This window comes from Ornithorhynchus anatinus, chromosome 13 (genome assembly GCF_004115215.2).
Source record: "Ornithorhynchus anatinus isolate Pmale09 chromosome 13, mOrnAna1.pri.v4, whole genome shotgun sequence".
Lineage (NCBI taxonomy): Eukaryota > Metazoa > Chordata > Mammalia > Monotremata > Ornithorhynchidae > Ornithorhynchus > Ornithorhynchus anatinus.
In genome coordinates, this window is record NC_041740.1 from 8,631,878 (window position 1) to 8,657,479 (window position 25,602).

General features: G+C 41.7%; 1 protein-coding gene across 5 annotated transcripts in view; it reads right to left on the reverse strand.

The window, feature by feature from the left end:
* DIP2C (disco interacting protein 2 homolog C) overlaps positions 1-25,602 on the reverse strand; it is a 391,162-nt gene that overhangs the window by 149,475 nt on the left and 216,085 nt on the right. For 3 of the 5 annotated variants that reach the window (XM_007667846.4, XM_016227461.3, XM_029077687.1), the window contains exons 2-3: positions 7,397-7,468; positions 4,972-5,139 (exon numbers count right to left, since the gene is read on the reverse strand). In XM_007667846.4, the coding sequence (XP_007666036.1) occupies positions 4,972-5,139; positions 7,397-7,468 (240 nt within the window). The remainder of the gene's footprint in view (positions 1-4,971; positions 5,140-7,396; positions 7,469-25,602) is intronic. The other 2 variants (XM_029077686.2, XM_001509827.5) reach the window with 1 other exon arrangement.

Here is a 25,602-nt window from a genome sequence, read left to right on the forward strand (position 1 = left end):
CAGAGATGAAGACCAGAGGGTGGTATCTGAATCTGTAGAGTCTGATATGTTTTCTCATCTCAGATGTTAGGTGCAGTTAGTTTAGATCACATCTGAAATGACTTGGATGCTCTTAATCTACCTATCACTGTCAAAGAAAATCACACAAAATCTGGTGGTGAGCATATGGAATTCATTACCGGTGATAGGCACGAGGGGAAATTGATGACAGAGAGCTGATATGAGCAAGGAAAGCTGGGAAGCTCAAGAAGAGTTTCAATAGATTTATGGATACTGTATTCTTGGAAGGTTATTAAGAGGGAAAGGCTAGGTTTGTTTAAGGATGCAGATGGATGCTAAGGACACCGACATCAGGTTGCTCACCTCAAACAACTTTTGGGAGACTACAGTCAGGAATGCAATACTGGAGTGAATGAATCACTGATCCAGCCCAGAATGGGCACTTCCTAGGTTTTCATATACAAACAACTGTTTCAGAGCTGCTTTGGTGGAATTGATAAGGACAGTAAGGGCAATATGGCTCTGAATAAGCCTGGCAAGTGAAAACTTCCTTTCATTTTGAAAATTGACCTCAAATTATTTAAGATAAAAGTTCTGAAGTTTAAAACAGAGCAATGAAGAGGCCTTGTAAAATGCTCAATATGAAGGTACAGAAGTCTCCTCTCCACCTCCCTCATGGCCAAGCTCATCAGACCCAATGGCTGCAGAGAAGAAAAACCAGAAGCCAGATGATGTGTGTACGATGAAATATAAGAACTAAGAAATTGGGACGGTTGCCCAAACACAAAGATTTCACTCCTAAAAAGGTCAGGTGATTACAAGCCCTTCAGAAAGGCATTCTTCCCCATCCTGTTCACCTTAAGCATTGCCAAGCTTCAGTGAAATACTATTTCTTGGATGCTGAATTCTGAAATCTCTCCTCATGAGCAGACACTGTGGAGGATGGTCTCATCATCCACCATTGCAAATTCTCTCAAGGCAGTACTCTCCAGATGAAGTCTTGGCTGAAAACCTTCCGCGATCCTGAAGTTGGTAATATCATTCAATTCAGGAATTTTAAATACTGGGTTTGCAAAAAACACTGTTCAACTTGCTGAGGTTTGTTGAGAAAAAAAGAGATTATGGTGTCCTTGACATTTTAGAAATGAGAACAGTGATCAGCAGGCAGCTAACACCAACATCGATCTTCAGACAGCACCCAGTGATAAACGCTATTTACCAGAATACTGCTGCCTTCTAAACTCACCTGAAGAGAAATCAAAATTAAACGATGGTATTCAGAGAAAACAAAGCAATGAAAAATTCTCTGATGCAGCACAAAAGTAACCTGCAAGATGTCATCATTTAGACAAGAGTCACCAATTTCATAGCTTTGAATTAAGTGCAAGGATAGAGCAAGAGTGTAACCTATACCCTGAACCAACTAACTGAGGGCAAACTTACTTCCTAAGGCTAAGAAACATTTAAAGCTGGGTGACTATAAAAGAACGCTGATTTCGTCCATTCTGCAACCTGACACCTCTTGGAGTGGGTAGGTTGAGAAAAAACATGTTTGTCGATTCAGTGTGTACTTGCTTATGAGGTTGCTTTATTCCCTGCCATACATTAGCCCACTGCCTCCCAGGACCACCACTTAATTTCTGGGAACAACTGGGTACATGGAGTGGACATCAAAAAAAAAAGTCTTTCTTAACCAATTCTCCACCTCTGAATGTTTTCAAAACCACTACGCACGGAGCAACATGATTTCCTTGGGAGAAGCACAGAAAACCACACTCTGCTGCCTAGGTGCTTGCCCTTCACTGGACACACCAAATCACTGGGTCAGTCATGCTTTCAGCTCCTGGCCAAAGGAAGGTTGAGACTTGAAAAACAAGCAAACAAAAAAACCCCCCAAAAACAAACCATAAAGAGGAATCATTTGTAAAAATTTTCTAGGACGAAGATAGTAATAATAATGCTGGTACCCGTTAAGAGCTTAATATGTGCAAAGCACTGTTCTAAGCGCTGGGGGGAATACAAGGTGATGAGGTTGTCCCACTTGGAGCTCCCAGTCTTAATCCCATTTAACAGATGAGGTAACTGAGGCACAGAGAAGTTGAGTGACTTGCCCAAAGTCAAACAGCAGACAAGTGGCGGAGCTGGGATTAGAACCCATGACCTTCTGACTCCCAAGCCCGGGCTCTTTCCACTGAGGGATGCAGAAAAGACAAAAAATGCAACTTTTAACCAATGCAACAGATCTGGCCTTAATTCTCTCCTTCCCCTCCCCCTCCTTCCATCATTAATTCCAGGGCTAATATGATCTGCTCTATTTGTGTAGCTCAATATCCACAGAGAGGGGTGGCTCTCAGCCACACAACACTTATGCACATATTTATTTATTCATTCATATTTATTCATTTATATTCATGTTTGTCTTCCCTTCTAGATTGTACACTCCTGTGGGCAGGGAATATTTCTACTCTCCCAAATGCTTAGTACAATGATCTGCACAGAGTAAGCATTCAATAAATACCACTGATCCGATTGATCCTAGGGTCAAACCTGAATCGGTCAATCAATCAATCACTGTCCTGAAGCAGATTAAAGTTGCAGAATTTCTCTGGAGGACAAGCTGCCGTGAATTCAACAGTTTTGGCTCCTTAAGGATTCCAGCAATGAACACCAACACAAGTCTGCATCCCAGAGGTCCATATCAGAAAAAAACTAAGGGGGACGGGGGCAATTTACTTGCTTATAATAAAGTGAAGTTCACCGCTGTCAAACTCAATTCTGTCGTCAAGTGCAACTTCACTATTCGTTAGGAATCAAATGCTGTTGGGGAATTAGGGAACATTTATCAAAAAACTCACCTGTGTTGGATGCAGTGTGTCTTGGGGTGGGAAGAAATCATTTGTGCACAAATGTGTATGCAGAATGACAGGGGGAACTTTCCTTAATCCAGAGTTAAGACTGCAACTCCTGCATTATAGGAATTCAATTAAATCATATTTGAGTGCTTACTGTGTGCAGAGGACTGTACTAAGCACTTGGGCGAGTACAACATAACAATAAACAGACACGTTCCCTGCCCACAATGAGCTCACAGTCTAGAGAAACTGGATGAATGTGTCTTTCGGATACTCTGATTCATTTTCACATTTTAGGGCTTGAGCATCATGCTTTCTGATTTTACAATTCAGCTTTAGCTTTCATGAAGGGAAAACCAGAAGAATCAAAGAAATTTGGCTAAGACTTCCACACAAGAAGAATCATTTCAAAGGCTCCAAAATTCCATTAAGACTGAAAGAAGTTAAGTATCAGGTTTGGAAGCAACTCTTCTATTGACAACCCGTAAGAGGGAGAGGTTCATATATAATGAATGAAGCTTGTAGAACCAAACATAATGTCTTGGAAATCAAGGCAAAGGAGAACTGATAAGACCTGATGAAAATCTTCCACTGGTTGTGAAGTTTGACAAGTTGTCCTGAGGTCACCGATCTACATGACCTACTCCTTCAGCAGATGGGGAAGGGGGCTTTTTATCACCACCACCTTTATAAATAGGTTTTCACATATCCTTCAGGGGGCAGGGGAAACGGTTGAGAGACATCCTGAAATGAATGGGGCTGACCCTCCAAGGCCCTGCATAGCCATCCCCTGAAGGCGGTGATGATTCCCACTGTTTTCTACCTAGACTGCCTGACCGGCTCAGCCCTACTCCCTGACAAGACCTGAAAGCTTCCACTCAAGGAAAGGAGCCACAACAGGGGCTTCCTGGCATATTAGTTCTAGGCATCCTGTCCCTTTCCAATCCTTACCCCTCTGCCCTCCCCATAATCTCTGTCCCTTGTCACCCCCACACTTTAAAGAAAAGTTGACAACTCTGCTGCCTTGGCTCCTCTCCTGATTCGCATAGTCACATTAGGCTGCAAGTTGGATAGCCTGCCTGCCTTTAAAGTTTAAAATGCAGGGACATCTCATACAGCAGCAGTGATTGGAGATGTGTAGCCTCCTTCCCATTACTACCTTCCTCTCTTCATCACTACAAGCACCACAGCCCTCTCACAGGCCCAGGGTGTGCTTTCTACTTGGAAATATAATGAATGCCTCCCCAAGGGATTAGTTTTCCTGAAACACCATCACCCATTTTCTTATAACATTTTGTCTGGATAGACATCTGTCCATTTGCCTCCCCGAGCCTCTGAGATGATTTTAGTCTCTAAATCTCATGGCTTCTTTAGAGCAGATCTGATATTTTCTCTCTCTGGACCCTTTCGACTATCAACCTTTTGAGCTTCAGAGAGGGAAAGATTATTTAGAGCTACATTTCCCTTCATTCTTGGCCTCTATGGGCCAAGAATTTTGACATTCAGGGCAGAACTTATACATTTTCTCAGCTCTGGCCATAAGGGAATGGAGCCCAGGAAATTAAGCGAGAGGATTAGGACTTGAATAGAATCTTCTCTTTATAAAACATTACATTTCTCTGACTACATCCCCAGGTATCAAACACAAAGATGTAAAAGCTAGGGAAATGGGTTTAGAAACAAAATCTTGTCATCTTGTTTTAAGACTGCCTGAATTTGAGGTTCCTTTTTTTAAAAAAAAAAGGCATTTGTTAAGCACTTACTATATTCCAGGCACTGTACTAAGCACTGAGGTAGTTATAGTTTAATCAGGTTGGACACAATCCCTGTCCCACTTAGGGCTCATAGTCTTAATCCCCATTTTACAGATGAGGTAACTGAGGCACAGAGAAGTTAAGTGACATGCCCAAGGTTAGCCACCAAAAAAGTGTCAGAGCCGGGATTGGAATACAGGTCCTTCTGATTCCCAGGCCTGTGCTCTATCCACTAGGCCATGCTGCTTTCTCTTGCAGCAAAAATGCATTTACTTCCATTACACCTCTCTCCCATCTTATTTCTCTCTCTCTTTCTTGCTTTCTCTCTCTCTCTCTCTCTCTCTCTCTCTCTCTCTCGTGCTCACCGAAACGAAAGTAAAACAGAGGCCGGGTTCCTGCAGTGCTGGCCGCCCGTTCTCTGGCCGCTGCTTCTCGGATGTCACACACCCCGAAGTTGGTGGAGCGCAGCATTCTTCTCGTGGCTCCTTCACTGTGCTGCAGTCTACACCGAACTGCGGCAGCTCCATTCGCCGCTGTAACAAGTTGAAAAAAAACTAATTAATTCAAGTTTAGTTTTTTTTTAATTTGTTACAGCGACCAGCGGAGCTCCCGCCCCCATGCAGAACAGCACACACAACACACAAAGGACTACGTGACACAGCCAATGGGCTGCCATCCTCGGCCCCCCTGCCAACGCTGGGGTTGACCATGGGGGTGATGCTGCGGCTCAGGGGCTCTCTTCTGGGTAAGCAGGGGCCTGCCTCTGTTTCACTTTTGTTTTTCCAAGCACAAAGGAAAAAGCCACAGCAACAACAGTGATGACAACCAACACAACATCGACTCCCCCCACCTCCCCAAGTTTCACTTCCTGAAAGAGTACAGGGAATTGCGTGATGATGACATGGACAGAGTAGCAGATGTGTTTGCAGGACAAAGATAACATACTGATTTCACCAGACGTCCCTAAAATTCCTCCCACTTGCCTCTTGATGGCCAGATATAAAAGGATGCCAGAAGAAGCAAGAAGTTTCTGCTCCAGATTCCACACCTCCAACCCAGGAAGTAAGAATCTCTGGTCAATAAGGTCAGTGAAATCTGAGAAAACAACTTACAGTAATAATAATGATAATTATCATGGTATTTGTTAAGTGTTTACTATGTGTCAAGCACTATTCTAAGGGCTGGGGTAGATACAGGGTAATCAGGTTGGACACAGTCCCTGTCCCACATGGGGATCACACACTTCATCCCCATTTTACAGATGAGGGACTGAAGCACAGAAAAGTTAAGTGACTTGCCCAAGGTCACACAGCAGACAAGCGCCAAAGCTGGGATTAAAACCCAGGTCCTTCTGACTCCCAGGCCCGTGCTCTATCCACTAGGCCATGCTGCTTATTTCCCTTTCGATCCATTTCAGCTGGTGCATTTTGCTTCAAAACCCATAAAAGGCAACAACATCATAAAAGAAGTGACCAACCCAGAAGAGGCCCAAGTAAACCCACTTTAAACCAAGGGTGGAGCAGGAGCAGCATAGCTACCTGCCTTTGCACAATTAGCAAGATGCTAGGAGATAACCAGTCTCCTCTTGATGCATGGAAATATGGTGTTATCTTCTGAGGTCCATGGAAATGACCCAACCAACCCAGCTGCAAAATGACAACACACTGAACAGTGCACTAACAATGTGAGAAAGTGGGAATGAGGCAGACACTGATCATGGGAGAAGAATAAAGAATGCGTGTTTCTACATAAATCACAACAGAAAAGACAATAAATACGATTCTGTAATCCCAGAATTATTAGGATTATAGAATATTTTCTGGTTTCCAACCATAAAACCTACCAATTACATCAAAACAACTATGTAACTTTTTTGTGGGGTTAGGGTAAAACAAGCATTTAAAATTGACTTGTTGATCCAAGATGTTATACATTTAAAAATTAAAACTGGTTTTAATTTTTTTATGGCATTTGTTAAGTGCTTACTATGTGCCAGGCACTGTTCTAAGCACTCAGGTACAAAGTAATCAAGTTGGAGACAGTCCATGTCCCACATGGGGCTCACAGTCTTAATCCCCATTTTACTGATGAGGTAATTGAGGCCCAATAATAATAATAATGATGTTGGTATTTGTTAAGCGCTTACTATGTGCAGAGCACTGTTCTAAGCGCTGGGGTAGACACGGGAATCAGGTTGTCCCACGTGGGGCTCACAGTCTTAATCCCCATTTTACAGATGAGGTAACTGAGGCACAGAGAAGTGAAGTGACTTGCCCACAGTCACACAGCTGACAAATGGCAGAGCTGGGATTCGAACTCATGACCTCTGACTCCAAAGCCCATGCTCTTTCCACTGAGCCACGCTGCTTTTCACAACCCAGAGAAGTTGGGCCTTTTCACAGGCCCAGAGAAGTGAAGTGACTTGCTCAAGGTCACACAACAGTCAAGTAGCAGAAGTGGGATTAGAACCCAGGTCCCTTCTGTCCCAGGCTCGTATTTTATCCATTAGACCATGCTGCTTCTCTAATTTCAGATTAATATCATTTTCAATGCTAGGAATGTTCCTACAGTCACATGAAAACTCAAGAAATAAAGGGGGTTTTTACTGAAAATGCATATGCCCAAATATTCAAATAATGTATGTCAAAGAAATCATACTTATACTGTAAGTCACATAAAGTGAATGGTATATGTAACCAGGACATAAGTTTTTTTTCCTCAAATGAGACCTCTCAAGACCTAAAATTGAGAGACCCTTCCTCTCTCCATTAACAATAAGAGAATACATACCTGGAGGCTGTGGTAGGTAGGCCCCAATTAATTTTGATCTCTTCTTTTCATACCCTTTCTGTGTGATGTCACCTGAAAAGAGAGAGAAAAGACAAAAGGAATGAGCTTAGTCTTTGTAATGAATCAATCAATTAGGCTGATACAAGGTAATCAGGTTGTCCCACATGGGGCTCATAGTCTTAATCCCCATTTTACAGATGGAGTAACTAAGGCACAGAGAAGTTAAGTATTCATTGAATGCTTACTATGTGCAGAGCACTGTATTAAGAGCTTGTGAGAGTAAAGTACAAATGAATTAGCAGACAGGTTCCCTGCCCATCATGAGCTTACAGTCTAGAGGACAAAACTAACCACTACCCGTTTACGCTGTCCATTTGTGCTGACAATTAGAACGTGCAAATGAAATTTCGATGTGCCCATCCTACCCAGAAAAACCTCATTTAGCCTAGAACCATTTTGGCAAATAAACATCCGGTAAAACTGAGTGTCAGAGAGCACAATCCAGGGGCAGATAGCTTCAGTTTTATTCAGATACACTATCACCCAAAGCTTTTAAAACTTCACTGGGTTCTCGTTAAGATATTCAACAGTGGATTTTACAGAATGTTTTAGGCCTGTAAATAGCTGGTAGAATGCATTACTGATTAGGATCTTCTCTGATTAATGGGATTTTCCTATCAAGCATACAGGGCAAAAACATTTCAAACAACAGCTGTATTATTTCTATAATGCAAACACTTGGCTACTATTAAAAGATGCACTTCAGGAAAGTCATGGTGCCCTACAAATACCAACCATTAAAAATAAATTTGCTCTTGAAAATAATGGAACTATATTTTTCGGATGAAGAAAATTAATCTAATTGGTATATTTACTGGCAGATTACATTTTTTTAAAAAATGATGAGCCCCAAATATTTTAAGATAAATGAACCTCTGAGAATTCACAGAACATTAAACATTTTTCCCAATACATAACCTGATCTCGGTCTCATCTTGCATTTTTTTAATATGAAGCAGTATTTTTGTACTCCTTTCTAAATGTCCCTCAGAATTGTCAACACTTTCAGTTTATATTAAGCAGCAGCCGAACAATATACAATTCTGATATTCTGGACTATCCTAGTGTTTGGCACAAAGTAAGGCCTTAACAATTACAACCACTGATATTATTAATAGTAGTAAGAATGGTATTTAAGCGCTCACTATGTGCCCTGCACTGTTCTAAGCACTGGGTTGATACAAGGTAATCAGGTTGTCCCACATGGGGCTCAGTCTTAATCTCCATTTTACAGATGGAGTAACTAAAGGACAGAGAAGTTAAGTGACTTGCCCAAGGTCACACAGCAGACACGTGGCAGAGCCAGGATTAGAACCCACATCCTCTGACTCCCAAGCCATGCTGCTTCTCTTTATATTACTATTAATAATAATGGTAAACAAAGGTACTGATTCCAGTAGAATTGAGTGAGTTCAACATTTTAAAGATATACATCATTTATTTAATATATTGACAACTAAATGGTATAGTCTTAACAAATGTGATTTCAACAACAAAACTTTCAATAACTTTGCTTTTTCTGTTCAGCCTCCCCACAACACCCCCAAATTTACAATTCAGAGGAAAACAAATGCTCAATTCTGACTAAATCCCCTGGAATGGCGGGAATTTACACAACTCTTTCTAAACACATTTTGAATGTGAAATAAGTTGGTTTTATATTTGACAAAATCATTGCTGATAAATAATTGCTATTGTTGAATATTTAGACAACAGTCTCCATGTAACAAGCACATTACAATTGCTTTCATTAGTTATTGCTCACTAGGATTGTTCATCCCTATTTTTGGGCTAACTCCATTATGACCTTTACATCAAAGACTTTTTTATGATGTGTCAATCTCAAAACAGGAAATCACACCTCCCCCCAATCCCTTTGTGATTTCAAAAGAAAATGAAAAGGACGAGTCACTGCTCTGAAGCCAAAAATAGAAAATAAAATCATCAGCTGTTTTCTGCCGGCCAGGAAACATTTTCTTTCACACTTTTTCTCCCCTTCCATTTCTCCTTTCAGACTAATGCATCTAAAACACTGGAGAGTTTGAAAAAAAAAATATTTTGGCCACAACTGAACAGGATGGAAACAAACCATCTTTAGAAGTAGTGAAATCCCTGGACCTTGCCCCTCCCCAAAGTGATTAACTGGAATCCACTTGGCATCCATCACTTGATTTCCCCTCATCAGAGGGAGCAACGAGACCTGATGTTTGCCCACGACAGCCTTGGTTGCCTGGGGCAGGGTGGTCACTAGCCAACTAATTCCAAGTTAGCTCTTAGCTAAATTAGCTCTTAGGCCAGCTCAAAGAAGCTGGACATAAAAAAATCAAGCTACACCATGGAGCTCAGCCATGTGACAGTGAGCTCAGCCTTCTATCTGGGACAGACACGTGGACTTCCCATTGGAAGGAGAGTAGTTCAAAGCCATCTCCCACTGGTTAGAAAGGCATCTCCTAGCTCTCATCCGTAATCGTAGCCCTAAGAAAGCAACTCAAGCAAGGCCGCTTCCAACACTGTGGACTTGCCACCACCCTTCGTTCCGCATTTCCACAGTTCCAGGAAAATAATAAAACCAGTCTACTTAAATCTGAGAGTTGCCTTAATTCTCCAACCAGTTTGAAAAGTCAGGACCACATGCTGCTCTTTTCCATTTCAAAGATCTAAAGGACAAAACTTGAAGGAACAAAAGCACAAATATCGAAACAGGAAAATCCCATTTGGGTCACTCAGGAAAACCCGGCACATCATTTGGACACCCTATGCTTTATTTTCTTTCCACAGTCACTCAGAGGAGCAATCTCTACTGTATGGCCCCAAGAACAATTGTGGAGAATTTTGTAGACAAAACCATGGTGAATCCAAGACCCCAGTCAAACCTAGTTTGATTTCTCAGGCAGGTTTTTGCAATAGTAGAGGTCAAAAACCCTCCTTTATTTATGAGAGGGAGCTGATAAAAAAAAACCCCAGTTAGAGTTCTCTTTTAATTCATTTCAAAAACAAGAATAATGTTGAAGAGGTTAAAATCTAAAGGATGGAAAAGTTAAAACCATGGAGACTCCAAACTCCCAAATTATCAAGCATCCTCCTTGGAGGTGATGATTGTCAGTGCAGGTAAATTCAATCCTTTGAGCTTGTGTATATAATCCTACTACTATCTAACTTCCTCCCATCTGAGGAGAAGGGGAAAGTGGGGATATGATCTTGAACAGAGAGATGGCGAGATATGTGATGAACAAATGACTAAAATGCCAATTGGCCTGGGGAGGCAGCATGGCAGAGTGCATGGCCTGGGAGCCAGAGAACCTGGGTTCTAACCCTAGATCTGCCTCTTCCCTGCTGTGTGACCTTTGGTGAGTCACTTACTTCTCCGTGCCTTGGTATCCTCATCTGTAAAGTGGGGATTCAATACCTATTCTTCCTCCTACTTAGACTGTGAGGCCCACATGAGACAGGGACTGTGTCTGACCTGATTATCTTGCTTAGTACACAGCAAACACTTACATACCATAATTATTAAAACATTAGGGCACTATTCTAGAGTTGCACAACCTCCACTTCCCACTCAGCATCTATGAGGGTAGGGAAGGGGTTAAAGTGTCCTAGAATTTTGGGGTGTCCTTCCAACGTGTCTCAGAATCCTGTGGGCCCCAGGCTGACATGTATCAAGCTGGCTCTCTCCCAGGACACATCCAAACATTTAAAATGAGCAGAGAGCTCTGGGGAATAAGAAAAGCTAGCCTCCCAGTCTTCCAGGCCCAATTCCAAGACATTTGTGTATTTTTTCTTAAATTTCCCAGGTCATCAAAAATTTGCCACTGATCTGGCTAAATTGGGATTTATGGTGAGTCTGACTATATGTGGATTTTTTTTTTAAAGGAATCTTTCCTCAGAGCACCTGGAGATAAGATTCACAGGAACACTAGCCATTAGCTCTTTATCAAGCCATGGCAAAGCAGACCACAGAAGCTGGCCTTGGGAGCTATGCCTGCAACCAAAGATAAGGGCCCTTATTTCACTTAAGGAAGGACACTGCGGATGGTCATCATTGTACTTCTTTATTCTTTTTTTTAAACGTATTTAAGCATTTAGAATGTGCCAGGTGCTTTATAAGGCGCTGGGGTAGATACAAGATAATCAGCTTGGACAGTCAACATCCCACATGGAGCTCAGTCTTAATTCCCATTTTACATATGAAGTAACTGAGGCACAGAGAAGTAAAGCGACTTGTCCCAGGTCACGCAGCAGACAAGTGGAGGATCCAGGTGCTTCTGACTCCAGACCTGTGCTCTATCCACTAAGCCATGCTGCTCCTCTATTTTTTTCCTCTGGATGTATCACAAGGGCAGGAGCTGAGAAAGTCATTAGTTATTGAATAGCAGGGCTTGACTTGGATCCAGGGTGGGGAAATATCTTCCATCAGGATCCATTCTCCGGCCTTCATACCGGGCCTGGTCCCAGGCCTGAACTTAAATGAGAAGCAGCATGATGTAGTGGATAGAGCATGGGTCTGGGAGTCAGAAGGTTATGGGTTCGAATCCCTGATCCACCACTTGTCTGTTGAGGGATCTTGGGCAAGTCCCTTCACTTCTCTGGGCTTCAGTTACCTAATCTGTAAAATGGGGATTGAGACTGTGAACCCCACATGGGATAGGGATTGTGTCCAACCTAATTTCCTTGTATCTATCCCAGCACTTAGTACAGTGCCTGACACACAGTGAGCACTTAAAAAATACCACAATTATTATTATTATTATTCAGTGCTAAGAATAGCCCAAATGCAGCCTCACCCATTGGCAGAAATTAATGCTATTTTGTAGCCCTGGCAGCAGGGCTGGGACAGGATGGAAGAGTGAAGTCCAATGGCAGAAATTGACTGACAGCTGTGCCCGGAAGCAGGCACGACTCAGGGAGCAATGGCCCAGTTGTGGAGGGATAAAATCAATGCCATTTGTGAAGAGCTTAAAAAAAAATCCTGCTTCAAGATGAGGAATATCTAGGGATATTTCTGCTCACCAACAGGTTTCAGCCCAAGTGAAACAAAAAGCTAATTGATTCCAAATTCAAAATAAGAGAGAGAATCATCACATAGGACTGGCCAACACAAACTTGTCTTTTACAGAAGTCTCGTCAGCCCGCTATGGGTTTCTCAGGAAGAAAATGCTTCCACCGGCAGTATCTGAACAGCATCTTCCTTCCTGAATGCACTCTCGATTGTTAAGACTTGACCTCACCGGTGAATTACAAGGGTTATTGCCCTGGAATCACCAGTGAGCTCTTAGGATACGGCAGACATCTCTATTAGAACAAGCAAAAAAAAAAAAAAAAGTAATTTCAATCTGCAGTATCAGCTGGCTGCTCCTTTATCTCTTCCGGCTTGGGATGTGCTGTGTGCACAGATTAATTTCACTTCAGAGCACAGAGAACACCATGCAAACCAGAGACCAAGCGAGCTAACTGCCTAGAAGTACAAACACGGTCTATGCAAGAGTTCAAAAACCATTTCAACTTCCACAACCAACTCACTTTCAAAGGGGATGGCTCCTGGAGGATTTGCTTTATGGTTTCCCAAATTAGAAGTAAAAATGACTTTCATTGTGGTATTTCTTAAGCACCTACTACATGTCAAGAACCTTGTGCCAAAACCCTGGGGTGGACAGAAGAGAAAGGGGCCAGGTTCAGTAGTCCCTTTTCCTCGTGATGCATGAAATCTGAAAGGGAGAGGACAGCTCTTAGACATTAACCTGAGTTCATCAAGACTTGAAACTGTCTGGCTGCTCTCAATAGTCCTCACATTCAAAATAGAAGCAATGACTTACTTTCCTCTATTAATTATAGCCTTTAATATGCATCTGTTATAGTCCAAGTGCTAGGATAGATACAAGGTAATCAGATTGGCCATAGGTGCTAACCCACGGGGGGCCACAGTTTGGGAGGGAGGCAGAATAGGTATGTTCATTTAATTCACTCATTCAATCATACTTACTTAGCGCTTATTGGGTGCAGAGCATTGTACTAAGCGCTTGGGAAAGTATAATGCAACGATAATAGAGAACAATGGAGAAGCAGCGGGGCTTAGTGGAAAGAGCATGGGTTTGGGAGTCAGAGGACGTGGGTTCTAGTTCTGGCTTCGCTATTTTTCTGCTCTGTGACCTTGGAAAAGCTACTTAACTTCTCTGGGTCTCAGTGACCTCATCTGTTAAGATTGTTAACCCCATATGGGATAACCTGATTACCTTGTATCCACCCCAGCACTTAGAAGAATGCTTGGCACATAGTAAGTGTTTAACAAATACCTTCATCATCAACAATAAACAATGACATTCCCTGCCCACAATGAGCTTACAGTCTAGAGGCAAGCTTATATGTTATGGGCAGGGAACCTGTCTGCTAACTCCAATGCACTGCTTTGTACAGTGCTTGCCCCATAGTTAACACTCAGAAAATACAAATGACCGATTGGTATCTTAACCTCATTTTACATGTGAGGCAACTGAGGAACAAAGAAGTTAGATGACTTGCTCAGGGTCACACAGCAGGTAAGTGGTGGGACCAAGACTACTACCTGGGATGCCTGGCTCCCAGTCCTGGCTTCTTTCCAATAGGCCAAGCTGCTTCTGTGTTTGGGATGCTCTCTGAGCCAGTTCAATCTTCTAGGTAATTACTTTCAGGAAGCTGCAAGGGATCTCAGTAGTCTAGAACGATCAATGTTCCTGTCAAAAGAACAACTCCTTGCAACTACTAGACAGCAAATGTCCTTATGAGCAAAACCTGGCTGACACACCTGAAAGCAGCAAAGATTCCCTTCATTTAAACTAAACCCACATTTTATTTTTTGCTTGAAAATCCCTCTTCCCCCACAATTAATGAATATTTATTCACTACCCAATAGTTTTAATAGTGATTCTCTCTTATGCAGTCCGTTCTTCTAGAGATCGAGTGACATTTTTAATGAATGCCATGCTACAGAAAACTTGCACTACATTATACACCTCTTAACCAAAGCTTCATATTGAGTTCTAACCGAGCAGGCATACAATGTCAGACAAACATTCCCTAGTTCCCTGAAAGGGTTCTACCACAACATATAGAAGACAGGTTCTGGGAGAAGTGAGTATGCTTCCGGCTGGGCATCTTTAGCTTTAAGTTTCCGGAAGCACCATCCTCGAAATGAAAAGTGGAGCCAGGATAAGGACCATGGTCATTCTTTCTAATGAAGGAGCTCCAGTAAGATAGGCACCTATCAATCTAGCATTCTAGATTTTCAAGAGAACAGAGAAGGAAAAAATCAATATAAGGGTTCTCCATGTTCTTAAATGAAAGCACACTGATTTTTGAGTTAAATTATGGGGCAGAGAAATCTCTGCTTGACACACAGATAATATGATTTTAAGTGTACCTGATGAGAAGTAAAAATTAAACTTATTCAAGGAGGTTGAGAGGACCACTACATTTCCAGTTAAAAGTGGTTTTCAAAGAAAGCTTTCAAGCACATTTTAAGGTTCTTCACTATTTCCCAACTAGTTTTCCAACCAGGGGAAATGATACAGTTTGTGATCAGTGAGACCAGTATCACAACCATTACCCATAACTCATCTCAAACACCTTAAATGAACGAAACAATACTTTTCAAAGGCACTAAATGAGCACAAGTACAGATAGTCTGCCAAATCACACCTTTTCCATCTTACTCATTATTTATTTTTCCCACTTAATGATTCAATTTGGGAGCAGAGTTGTTTACTGATGACTAAAGTAGAGTGTCATCTTCCTGACAATAGGGATTTGAATGAAACCAAGCTCTTTAAGAAAACCGTGACTCACTTTCATCTCCCACTCTTAAGGCAGACAACCTTTTTGTCTGGCCTTCCAAAAATAGGTGGTAAGGGAATGGGATTCACTTTGGGAGAAACAGGCTTCAGAAGGTGCCAATTAACCACATACACAGACGGATTACACATGCCAGCCTCGCTGTTCCCCAGGCCGTGTTAGTATTAAAAAAATTAACTAGGTGACATGACATGTACCTTGGTTCACTAGATTCCTTTTTGCCATTTGAAAAACTAATTACCATCAATGTGACTGGAGAAACCGTCAAAACTAAACTATTCAGAAACACATTGGAATTTCTTGCTATTAAACTGAAAATTCAAGAGCCTTCAATACCAAAGGTTATGGATTGAATTTTGGTACACACTATGATAAACCTGTTACCCAGTTTTACAAATAAATTTTGTCCACAAAGAGAAGAGCAAAGGAAAAATGGCTGCATTTAAGTAATGGAAAATGTAGAAACAACTTTTTTCTAATGCTTTGTAACTGGTGAAACACTGGAAATCTATAGTTTTTCGAGTAAATGAGTCTCCATAATTAATGCCTGCTTTAAGACAGCTTTCATCAAAACTTTGCTGGTTAGAGCTTGATTCTCAGTTCAAAGAACTCTCCAGGATTCCTTTGGGCAAGGGGACTGAAAAATCGGCAAAAATCACCTAAATTATAACCACATTGGGCTCTCACCTTAACACCTGCAGCTGACCTTACATGTGCTTCAGATTATAAAACAACTGAAACTGGACTTGGGCAAAGAAGTTCTTTGACACTTTAAAACTGAAATTTGCTCATTAAACCCAAGTTTTTCCTCTTCTTTAGATAAGGAGAATATAGTCCCCATTAAAACCAAAACACAAACCATGCATCAACCATGTCCCATTCTGCCAGACAAGAGTCTAGGACCAGGACCTTCCTCCTTCCCCATTCCCTTCCAACAGTTGGAATCTTTCTCCTACTTACATTTCGGAATGACCAAGACCAAAGGCTTGGGTCCAAGTCTGGACCTCAAAAAATGAAATGAATAATGGCCCAGTAGAAGCAAAGCTTGTCCCTCAGTTCTGGCTTCTTCTTCCCCTTAAGTTCTGCCATATTCTGACAAGCACCTTCCACGCTGAGAGGATGTCTTCTTCGAGAACTAAGTATCGGTGGATGCGAAACCGTTCAGCCTCCAGCCAGCCTGGGACTCCCCAAGAATGGAATACTTGTGCCACAGCCTCGCTTCTGGGGCGAGGATTAGGATAAAGTAAACAGGCGAGTTGAACAGAGAAGGTTTCCATTCTCCCTGTCAAGAGTTTATTTCGTTATTTAAAACTGCACGAACACTTTATGTAACGAAAGCAATCATGTCCATGTTTGGAATTTTATGACCGTTGGGAGCCTTCATAATGTTGCTCCCCTAAGTATATTGCTTTATAAGGCTTAAGGGGCACCCATGAATGGAATAACCTCTCCCCCAGCTGCCGGAGGCACATCCGTCAGTTCGACGGCTGGTCTTCAGCTTCCCATTGGGGTACACTTGCCAACTCCAGCGTGAAGCAGCGAACTGACTGAAGCAGCATGGCTCAGTGGAAAGAGCACGGGCTTTGGAGTCAGAGATCATGGGTTCGAATCCCTGCTTGGCCATTTGTCAGCTGTGTGACTTTGGGCAAGTCACTTAACTTCTCAGTGCCTCAGTTACCTCATCTGTAAAATGGGGATTAAGACTGTGAGCCCCACGTGGGACAACCTGCTTCCCCTGTGTCTACCCCAGCGCTTAGAACAGTGCTCGGCACATAGTAAGCGCTTAACAAATACCAACATTATTATTATTATTAACTCCAGTAAAATCACAAGTCCCCAGTTCATCATGCAGACATCACTCACCCAAAGAGGGACATGCATGTGCCATAAAGACAGGCGCATTTAAATCTGCTTCTTATAAACAGACATGTCTAGTCTTTATGAAGAGTCACAAGGACGTCCCTGCAAGAATATGCTGTCTCCATCACGGAAACGACTTTAAAAATTCTATTTCATTGCTTTTATTTCACCAAATTCATGAGTGATTTCAAAGCAAGGAAAAACTAAAAAAAAAAGTATGTACTTGGATACACTGGGGTCTTCCAATAATATCTGCAGCTAAAAGAATGTTTGGACATCCTCTGAAATGGCTGCAAGGAGGGCATTTTCTCATTTTTGGTATGCATTCTAATGACTGAGGGGATACTTTTCAAAAGTCAATCAAGGGGAGTCAGAGAAAACAACACTGGGAAGAATTCTAAATTATCAAATTGAACCCTCCTCAAAACAAATCACAGGAACTGTGTCTGTCCTGACTGTACTGTATTCTTCCCCAGCGTTTAGTATACAATGCTTGGCAATGAAGGTGCTTTGCAAACACCACAGTGATTATTAATATCAGTATATAAATATTAAGCTTTTTGGTCTTTGCCAGCTCTTCTTCTGACATTCTCTTTTGTCCTATTCCTCCTTCTCTACAACATACATCCGCACCAATTTTGTGCATCACACTGTATGGGACACTATCGACCCATCAATGGTATTTCCAAGATATTACAAGACTCACAAGAAGCTGCTGCACTTGAGGAGCCTTTATTCTGGAAGGAGGAGCAGAGGAGACAAACCAACATAAAAAATAGACATCAATGTGCATGAAAAATGGACAGAAGTTCCTAAATTTACACAACTGGACTCAACAGTATCGAAGAAGCAGTCCCCAAGGTGGTCACTCATGCTGTTTTATACCAGATAGTCCACTTTCCAACTGGCCTGTCCCCTAATTTGGTACGTGCACCAGACCCCGTTATATCCACAACTTTTATTTTACACCAGCCCCCATGCATCTCCATTCCTGTCACCAAATTCCGCACTCAGAAATGCCACCTGAGTTTTCAGGGATCTGGAAAGGTAAAGCAGTGGCCCTAAAGTGAGAGGGAGGGGGAGGGTCAATGGTCTACAGATTTCTGCCAAGGACAATCCCTCTGTTCCCCACGAAGCATATGCGTTATATAATGGACATGATGAGCATATATAATGGAGTTAAAATAAGGTCTGTCTTTTGCTTCTGGTCAGTAAAGGGGTGCCCAGTATTCTTGAGAGTGGTCATTGGCAGAAACAATGGATTGTGATCAGAGAAGCAGGGAGTTAGTAAGGAAAGGCTCATGTAAGACGTGGTACTTAAGAGGGATTTGATGAAGAGTAAGCAGGCTGGGTGGAAGGGATGTCTTTAAGGAAGCAGTGTGGCCTAGTGGAAGGAGAACGGGCATGGGAGTCAGACTACCTGGATTCTAATCCCGCCTCCATCATTACCATCTGGGTGACCTTGGGCAAGTCACTTAATTTCTCTGGGCCTCAGTTCCTTCTTCTGCAAAATGGGCATTCAGTACCTGTTCTCCCTCCTACTTCGAATGAGAGTCCTATGTGGGACCTGATTATTTTGTATCTACCCAAGTACTCAGTATAGTGCTGGGCACTGTAGTCACTTAACAAGCACCACAATTATCATTACTCATTAGGTAAAGAGGAGAGGAGGCATCCAGTAAATACTTTTAAAGTCAGGAGAACTGAGAAGGGGGGAATACAAGGCTACCTTGAGCAGAAGAAGATATAATCAGCATGAGACACAACTGAAAAGAGAGCCATAGATTAAAGTATTTTATGCAGCCCCACTTTAAAAAGCTTTATGAATCTAAAGGAACTTTAATTCTATATTCCATTTTTTAAAAGGTTGTTGGGGGCGGGGGGTGGGGAAGGGGGAGAGTCCTCGTCATCATCACGCATATCCACGGGCTGTAAAAACACACACATATCCTGCCACTCTGGGTGATGGGAAGGGTGAGGTTGTATCCAAACCATACAGCCACTCCCCTGTTCCAACTCCCTGCTTCCACCCCTTGAGGCCTCCCCATCTAAGCCGCGACATATGCTTTAAAAAAAAAAAAAAAGCAAACCTCTAGAGTTATTTTTAGCAGAAGTCACAGATCAACTGGGAAGGACATGCTGAAAAAGAAATGGGGGGAAGAGGAGGTGGTGTTCTGCAGAAACTGCAGTTCATGGGTTCTTAAAGGGACAGGGACCTATTTGGATAGCTGTAACTATGAGAACTGAAGCCTGCTGCCCTGCCCTGGTTAATGACTTTGGCAATGAGGCTACACTTTCTTCCAACGTAATACAATGTTAGAAAAAAACCCAACATATAGAGGGAAATAGAATTACACAAATAGGTTGCTATTTTTAAGAATGAAAAGAAAATTCCTTAAAACGTTCAGAGTGAAAGGTTGATACAGGGAGAAGAGAACTACGCTCTAAAAGCAATTTCACTATGAACTACATGCTAGGTAGATGGAACCACAACATTACTCCCATGCCAGATTAATTAACTTTCCTTACTCTTTTGCTCTTTGGCACAGGAAAAAAATCAAAAACTCAGGAGTTATTCAATAAGTAGCCAGTAAATAAATATGGCTCATTCAAATTGTCCAGGATTTAACAGAGGGCATCACAGATCGAAAGGAAACTACTATTTACTCCACCACCTGGAAAAATTGTTCTGAAGAAGATCTGAGTCACAGACTGTGAGCCCTATGTAGGATGGGAATCGCGAAATCTGATTATCTTGTATCTATCCAAGCGCTTAGTTCAGTGCTTGGCATATAGCAAGCACTTAAAAAATGCCATTGTTATTAGCAGATGAGCCCTCAGTTTGCTGAGCACCCTGACAACTGTCTCAAAGTAGAGGATTTCATTCGGCCATGTAAGGCTAGGTGGCTTTCTTTCAACTATAACAGTGAATTCCAGTTTGTGGAAACAAATACAAAGACAGGTGGGTCTCTGGACAGAAAGAAATTGTGAAACACGAGTTATTTGTAGCTATCTGCCTAAGTCAGCATTCTTGAATGTCCTATGTCCTGGTCGATGGGGCCCCATTTTCCATAAATGTGTGGAGTTCTGCCAGTCTGTTTTATAAAGGAAACACACACACAGTCTTTTAAATGTTTTAAGCATAATTTCAGCATCTTCATACCTCATGTATTAAGGCTACTCCAATCCTGCCTTCTTCCGATACCAATGAGTTCAATGTGATTATACCCAATAAGAATTCAGTGGACTCTCCCAACTCTCCAAAGTACATGAGAGAAGAGGTTGAGCCACCTGGGAGAGTTGCATTAATATAAGTTGAAACCAGATTTACAAATAGGGTCACTTTCTGCTGAAAAGCCTAAAATGATTTACAACCGCAGCAGGATTGGTGAAACCTTTCGGGGAAGGGGGTGAGAGAGGTTTTAGCAGTGAGATTTCAAGCACCTGTTGACACTGGGCTGGAAACTTGTCAGGGCATGTCCAAAATTCATTTGTCTATCTGAAAGGAATTAGCAGCATTAAGGATGAACCTTTCTTGGAGAGTTGAAAATCTGCTTGTCTCCTGCTTCCCCAAATTTCCCAGCGTTGCCACATCGCTTGAAGTTCACAATAACTATAATGATGAGAATGATGAAGATGATGATTACAATAATAATGGTATTGGTTAAGCACTTACTATGTATGTGCAAGCATCGTGCTACATCCCAAGAATCTTTTCTTAGCCTGTCCTGCTTGCAGTCACTTCTCACGGTTGGTGGTTGTGGCAGCATTCCCCTTGGGACTGTTTCTACGTTGCCAGACAAGTGATCCTTCCCAAAATTAGTGCTGGGTATCCTGCCGCCTTTTTTTTTATGGTATTTGTTAAGTGCTTACTATATGTCAGGTACTGTACTAAACCCTGGGGTACATAAGAGGTAATCAGATTGGACACAGACCACGCCCCACGTGGGGCTCACAGAATTATTCCCCATTTTACAGATGCGGGAACTGAGGCACAGAGAAGTGAAGTTACTTGCCCCAGGTCAAACAGCAAACAAGTGGTGGAGTCAGGATTAGAATCCAGGGCCTTCTGACATCCCGGTCCATGCTCTATCCACTAAGCCGCTCTGCTTCTCTGGTGCTAGGATCGTGCTCATAAAATGGCTCAAGCACCCTCATGTTATCTTGAGCCAGTTCCTGATGTTAAACCACCTAGGGAAGTACTGCTGTACCCATTTGTGCTCTTCACTGGTCCCAAGAACTATCTTATGCAGAAGAGCGCTAAGCGAAACGTGATTTCCCGGAGGAAATAATGTAAAGTGCATCGGTGTAATCCCAGAATCCATAAAAAGGCACAAGAATATGAGGGGGTAGACTCTCAGATCAATAGTGATGGATGAGCTTCAGTTCTGATTCCCTAATTATATAGATAGTTTAATACAATAAAATGGCATTCATTTTACACAGATAGCCAGGCAAATGTAACCCAATCATGAAATATTTTGAATTTTTTTGTGTGTGTAAAATTTAAGTACAGTCCTTAATGTTCAAAATAGTATGCTTCAAATCCTTTGGGCACAAAGGCACCTTGCACTAACAAACTGGAGATCCATTATCTATGCTAAAGGAATATAATTATTTAATGCTAAATGGAAACGGAATACAATCACACTATTCAAATCAATCAAAATTTGCTTCAAACTGTGGGAGAAGCCGAAGTAAATTTTGCAGTTTTATTTCAAAATGAGAGCCTATAAATTATATTGGCATTTAAACTCAAATGCTAGAAAGACTACTAAAAGAAGAGCTTCCCAATGAGGGGAAGGCTACAATAGACAGCATCTATTTTTACCTGAAAAAAATGCAGGAGTCCCAGACAGGCAGGGGAGTTTTTGGCTACTCAGCCATATAAAATAAAAGCAGTAATAAGTTGTGCTGTGATACCCCACAAAAATTTTTCCCTTCAGGAGCTTGAATATTTGAGGGCATGTTATTCCATTAATCCCCACCACATTTCTGTGAGTAGGTGGGCATACATTTTCATGAAATATTCAAAGATTTTAAAAAAAGTTTTCAGCTAGTGAATCAGTGATACATCCAGAAATAGAAACATGCCAATCACCCTTATTTACAAGATATCCATTTTTAATACAATAGCTGACATTTTCCCTACTGATTTTTAAATGTCTTTCCTAGCACCTTCTATTTCCAGAGAGTTAGAAACACATCCTTATTTTTCCTCTCTCTACCTATTTATAGTTTTTTTTAAAATATTGGTCTAGATAAAGTGAGAAGCCAGTATGTTTAAATTCCTGTTCTATAGTCTAATAAATAAATGGGGCTTCCTCTGAGAACTACTTCAAATATGTTGTAAAGATTTTTATGTCAATAGGAAAGAGGTAGGAAAATGGTAATTTCAATTTCTCCTATAACCTGCAGTTAGGCAGATTCATTCATGTGGTAGTATTTATTGAACACTTACTGGGTGCAAAGCATTCTATTAAGCACTTGGGAGAGTACAGTATAACAAATACTCCTGGACTCCTGGCAGGCTCCTGGACAGTCTATTACCACAGCTGTTTCTCTTTATACCAATTCTAACATGAATAATCATCGGCAACAGGCAAAAATCTCAAGAGGGAGAGAGGGGAAAAAAACCAAAAAACCAAGTTTCAATTTTAGCTGTCTCTTGTGTTGCAATTAGTAGAACAGGCTTCAGGACTTTATGATGGCAGTGGCATGCTAAGGGTTTGAAAAGGACTAAAACTCCAAGGTACAATTCATCTTTTCTTTCACCCCAGTCCAGTTCAAGACTACCAACTGTCCAAATCACATGGGACTATGCAGAACTGAGGTAATCGGTAACCAAAAAAACATCGCCTGAATTTACCCCAGAAGCTGGAGTGACTCACAGGACTGGTACAGAGGGCTTGGGTGTTTGAAAAATGATGTCTGCTTTTCGCCCACTGGGATTTACCTATGGCTTTGTGAAATCCACACCAAGTCCTCTGAGAATTTCCTGATTTCCTTCTGATTCTTCTTTAAAGATGCTCTTCCTTGATTTTTTTTTTTGCAGAAATTCGTAGTGAAAACCTTTAACCCTATCTCTTTTCACCTCTCTGCACTTCACCTTGTTTTTCCAACTCAGTTTTGTCTCTTCTCTATCAGACTTTTTGATCCCTTTAGATCTGTTTAGAAATTTCGCACTTGGTGGAAAATGTACGACATAAGGTCTTAAATGACTGAGTTATTTAATTCAAATAAGGCTTATCTGTATTAATTTTACTTGATTTGTGTACAGACTTTGATACAACTGTTCATAACTGCCTCATAGGTCAACTTCTGCAGCAATCTGAATTTTGCCCTACTACATTACTGTTCATTTTCTTGGGACATTTACAATTTCCTGCTCTCCTATAAGAGGTAGAACCATGCCTGCATTGCACTTCACCCCTGCCTCGCAACTCCCAAGTTGTCCCTCTTGTGTCCCAGTGGAAGCACAACTGTCATGGATGACAGAGTACGAACTGGCCCTGTCCAAACCAATCTCACCATAATCAATTCCTTTGTGCGTCTACTTGGTCCTGAGGCAGGACTGAGGCTCAATTGGGAGACTCCATCACTGAGTTGGGATTCCAGTGTGGACATCAGCAACTCCCTTTCTCTTGCTTTAATGGATTCGGTTACTCAATGTCAAAGGTGTTGACTCTTCCTACGGGTAGGGTGAGAAGCAGTGTGGCCTAGTGGCCACTTGTCTGCTGCGTGACCTTGAGCAAGGCACTTAACTTCTCTGGCCTTAGTTACCTCATCAGTAAAAGGGGATTAAGACTGTGAGACTCACATAGATCAGGGACTGTGTCCAACTTGATTACCTTGTAATAATAATAATGTTGGTATTTGTTAAGCGCTTACTATGTGCAAAGCACTGTTCTAAGCGCTGGGGTAGATACAGGGTAATCACGTGAGTCTCACAGTTAATTCCCATTTTACAGATGAGGTAACTGAGGCACAGAGAAGTTAAGTGACTTGCCCGCAGTCGCACAGCTGACAAGTGGCAGAGCCGGGATTTGAACCTATGACCTCTGACTCCCAAGCCCGGGCTCTTTCCACTGAGCCACGTTGTATCTACCCCAGCACTTAGTATGGTGCCTGGCACATAGTAAGAACTGAGCAAATACCATGAAAAAGGTAACCAACTCTTGCTGAACACAGGAGATTAAGTTCATTCTCTCATTCCGGCAACACTGGACTATTTAGAATATTTTCTGTGCTACCACTTGGTTTAGTTAATCACTGTTTTACCTGTATCCTGGGGTACTTTCTGCTAACAGTTTTGTCCTGGTACCTACTTCAGGAAAGAGGCAGCTTGGCTTAGTGGATAGAGTATGAGCCTGGGAGTCAGAAGGACTTGGGTTCTAATCTGGTTCTGCCATTTGTCTGCTGGGTGACCTTGGAAAATTCACTTAACTTCTCTGTTCTTCAGTTATCTCATCTGTAAAATGGGGATTAAGATTATGAGCCTCATGATAGCCAGGGACTGTGTCCAACCTGATCAACCTGTATCTAACTCCAGCACTTTGAACAGTGCTTGGCATCTAGTGAGCACTTAACAAGTACCATTATTGTTATTATTATCTCAGTTTCCTACCATCCTAGTGTCTAATCTAACCAAAATTAAAAGGTCAAGGTCTTAAACTTGCTGGCCCTGTATATTTTAAACCCTCCTTAGAGGAAATTGACTTTGTTTCCTTTTTTCCCCTTCAGCTAGACAATTTATGGACAAACAAAAGAGCATCAGTGGCAAGAGTCATGTGACCAACTAAGAGTGACTCAAAGTATTCCATTTACTAATTAATTTGACCACGCCAAGATGTGTGTGCCAAGAATGGCTTGAGCAAATTGGCATTCTGTGCAATGGCCTGTTTTTCAGGCCAATAACCATGGAGATTTAAAACTGCATGCTCAGGTCAAAACTATCTACTCCCTAAAGGGCTGTCCAAGAGAAAACTCTTTTTCAATGGCAAGGTTCCTAAATGCTGCCTGTGTGGGCTATCAGTTTTCCTCAAACATAGCTCACAAGTTTAAAACACACAAAAAACCCACCAAGGATTGCCCAACATTGAAAGTATCTACTGTTAGCTACTCTGGCCCCTGTAACCACAATTCTTTTTATGGTGTTCTGATGGAACACAGCAAGATAAGGGTCAAGAAGAACAGTTAAACACAAGGCCGCCAAAACTGAAAAAAGAGGAAAATTATTACTAAAGTTTCCATTTGGTACTCAATGGTCATTGAACATTACTTAGTCTGGTCTTTGTCAACTTTTCTCTTGAGACACTGTTTACTCATTCAAATGCTCCTGATTCTCTTGGCCAGGGGAATGAGTAAACTTCAAAAAATATTTAAACAACTTTCAAAAGTATGAAAAGCATTTTTTTAAATGAAAAGTGAGAAATTTTAAATGACCAGTAGGAATCCAGGCT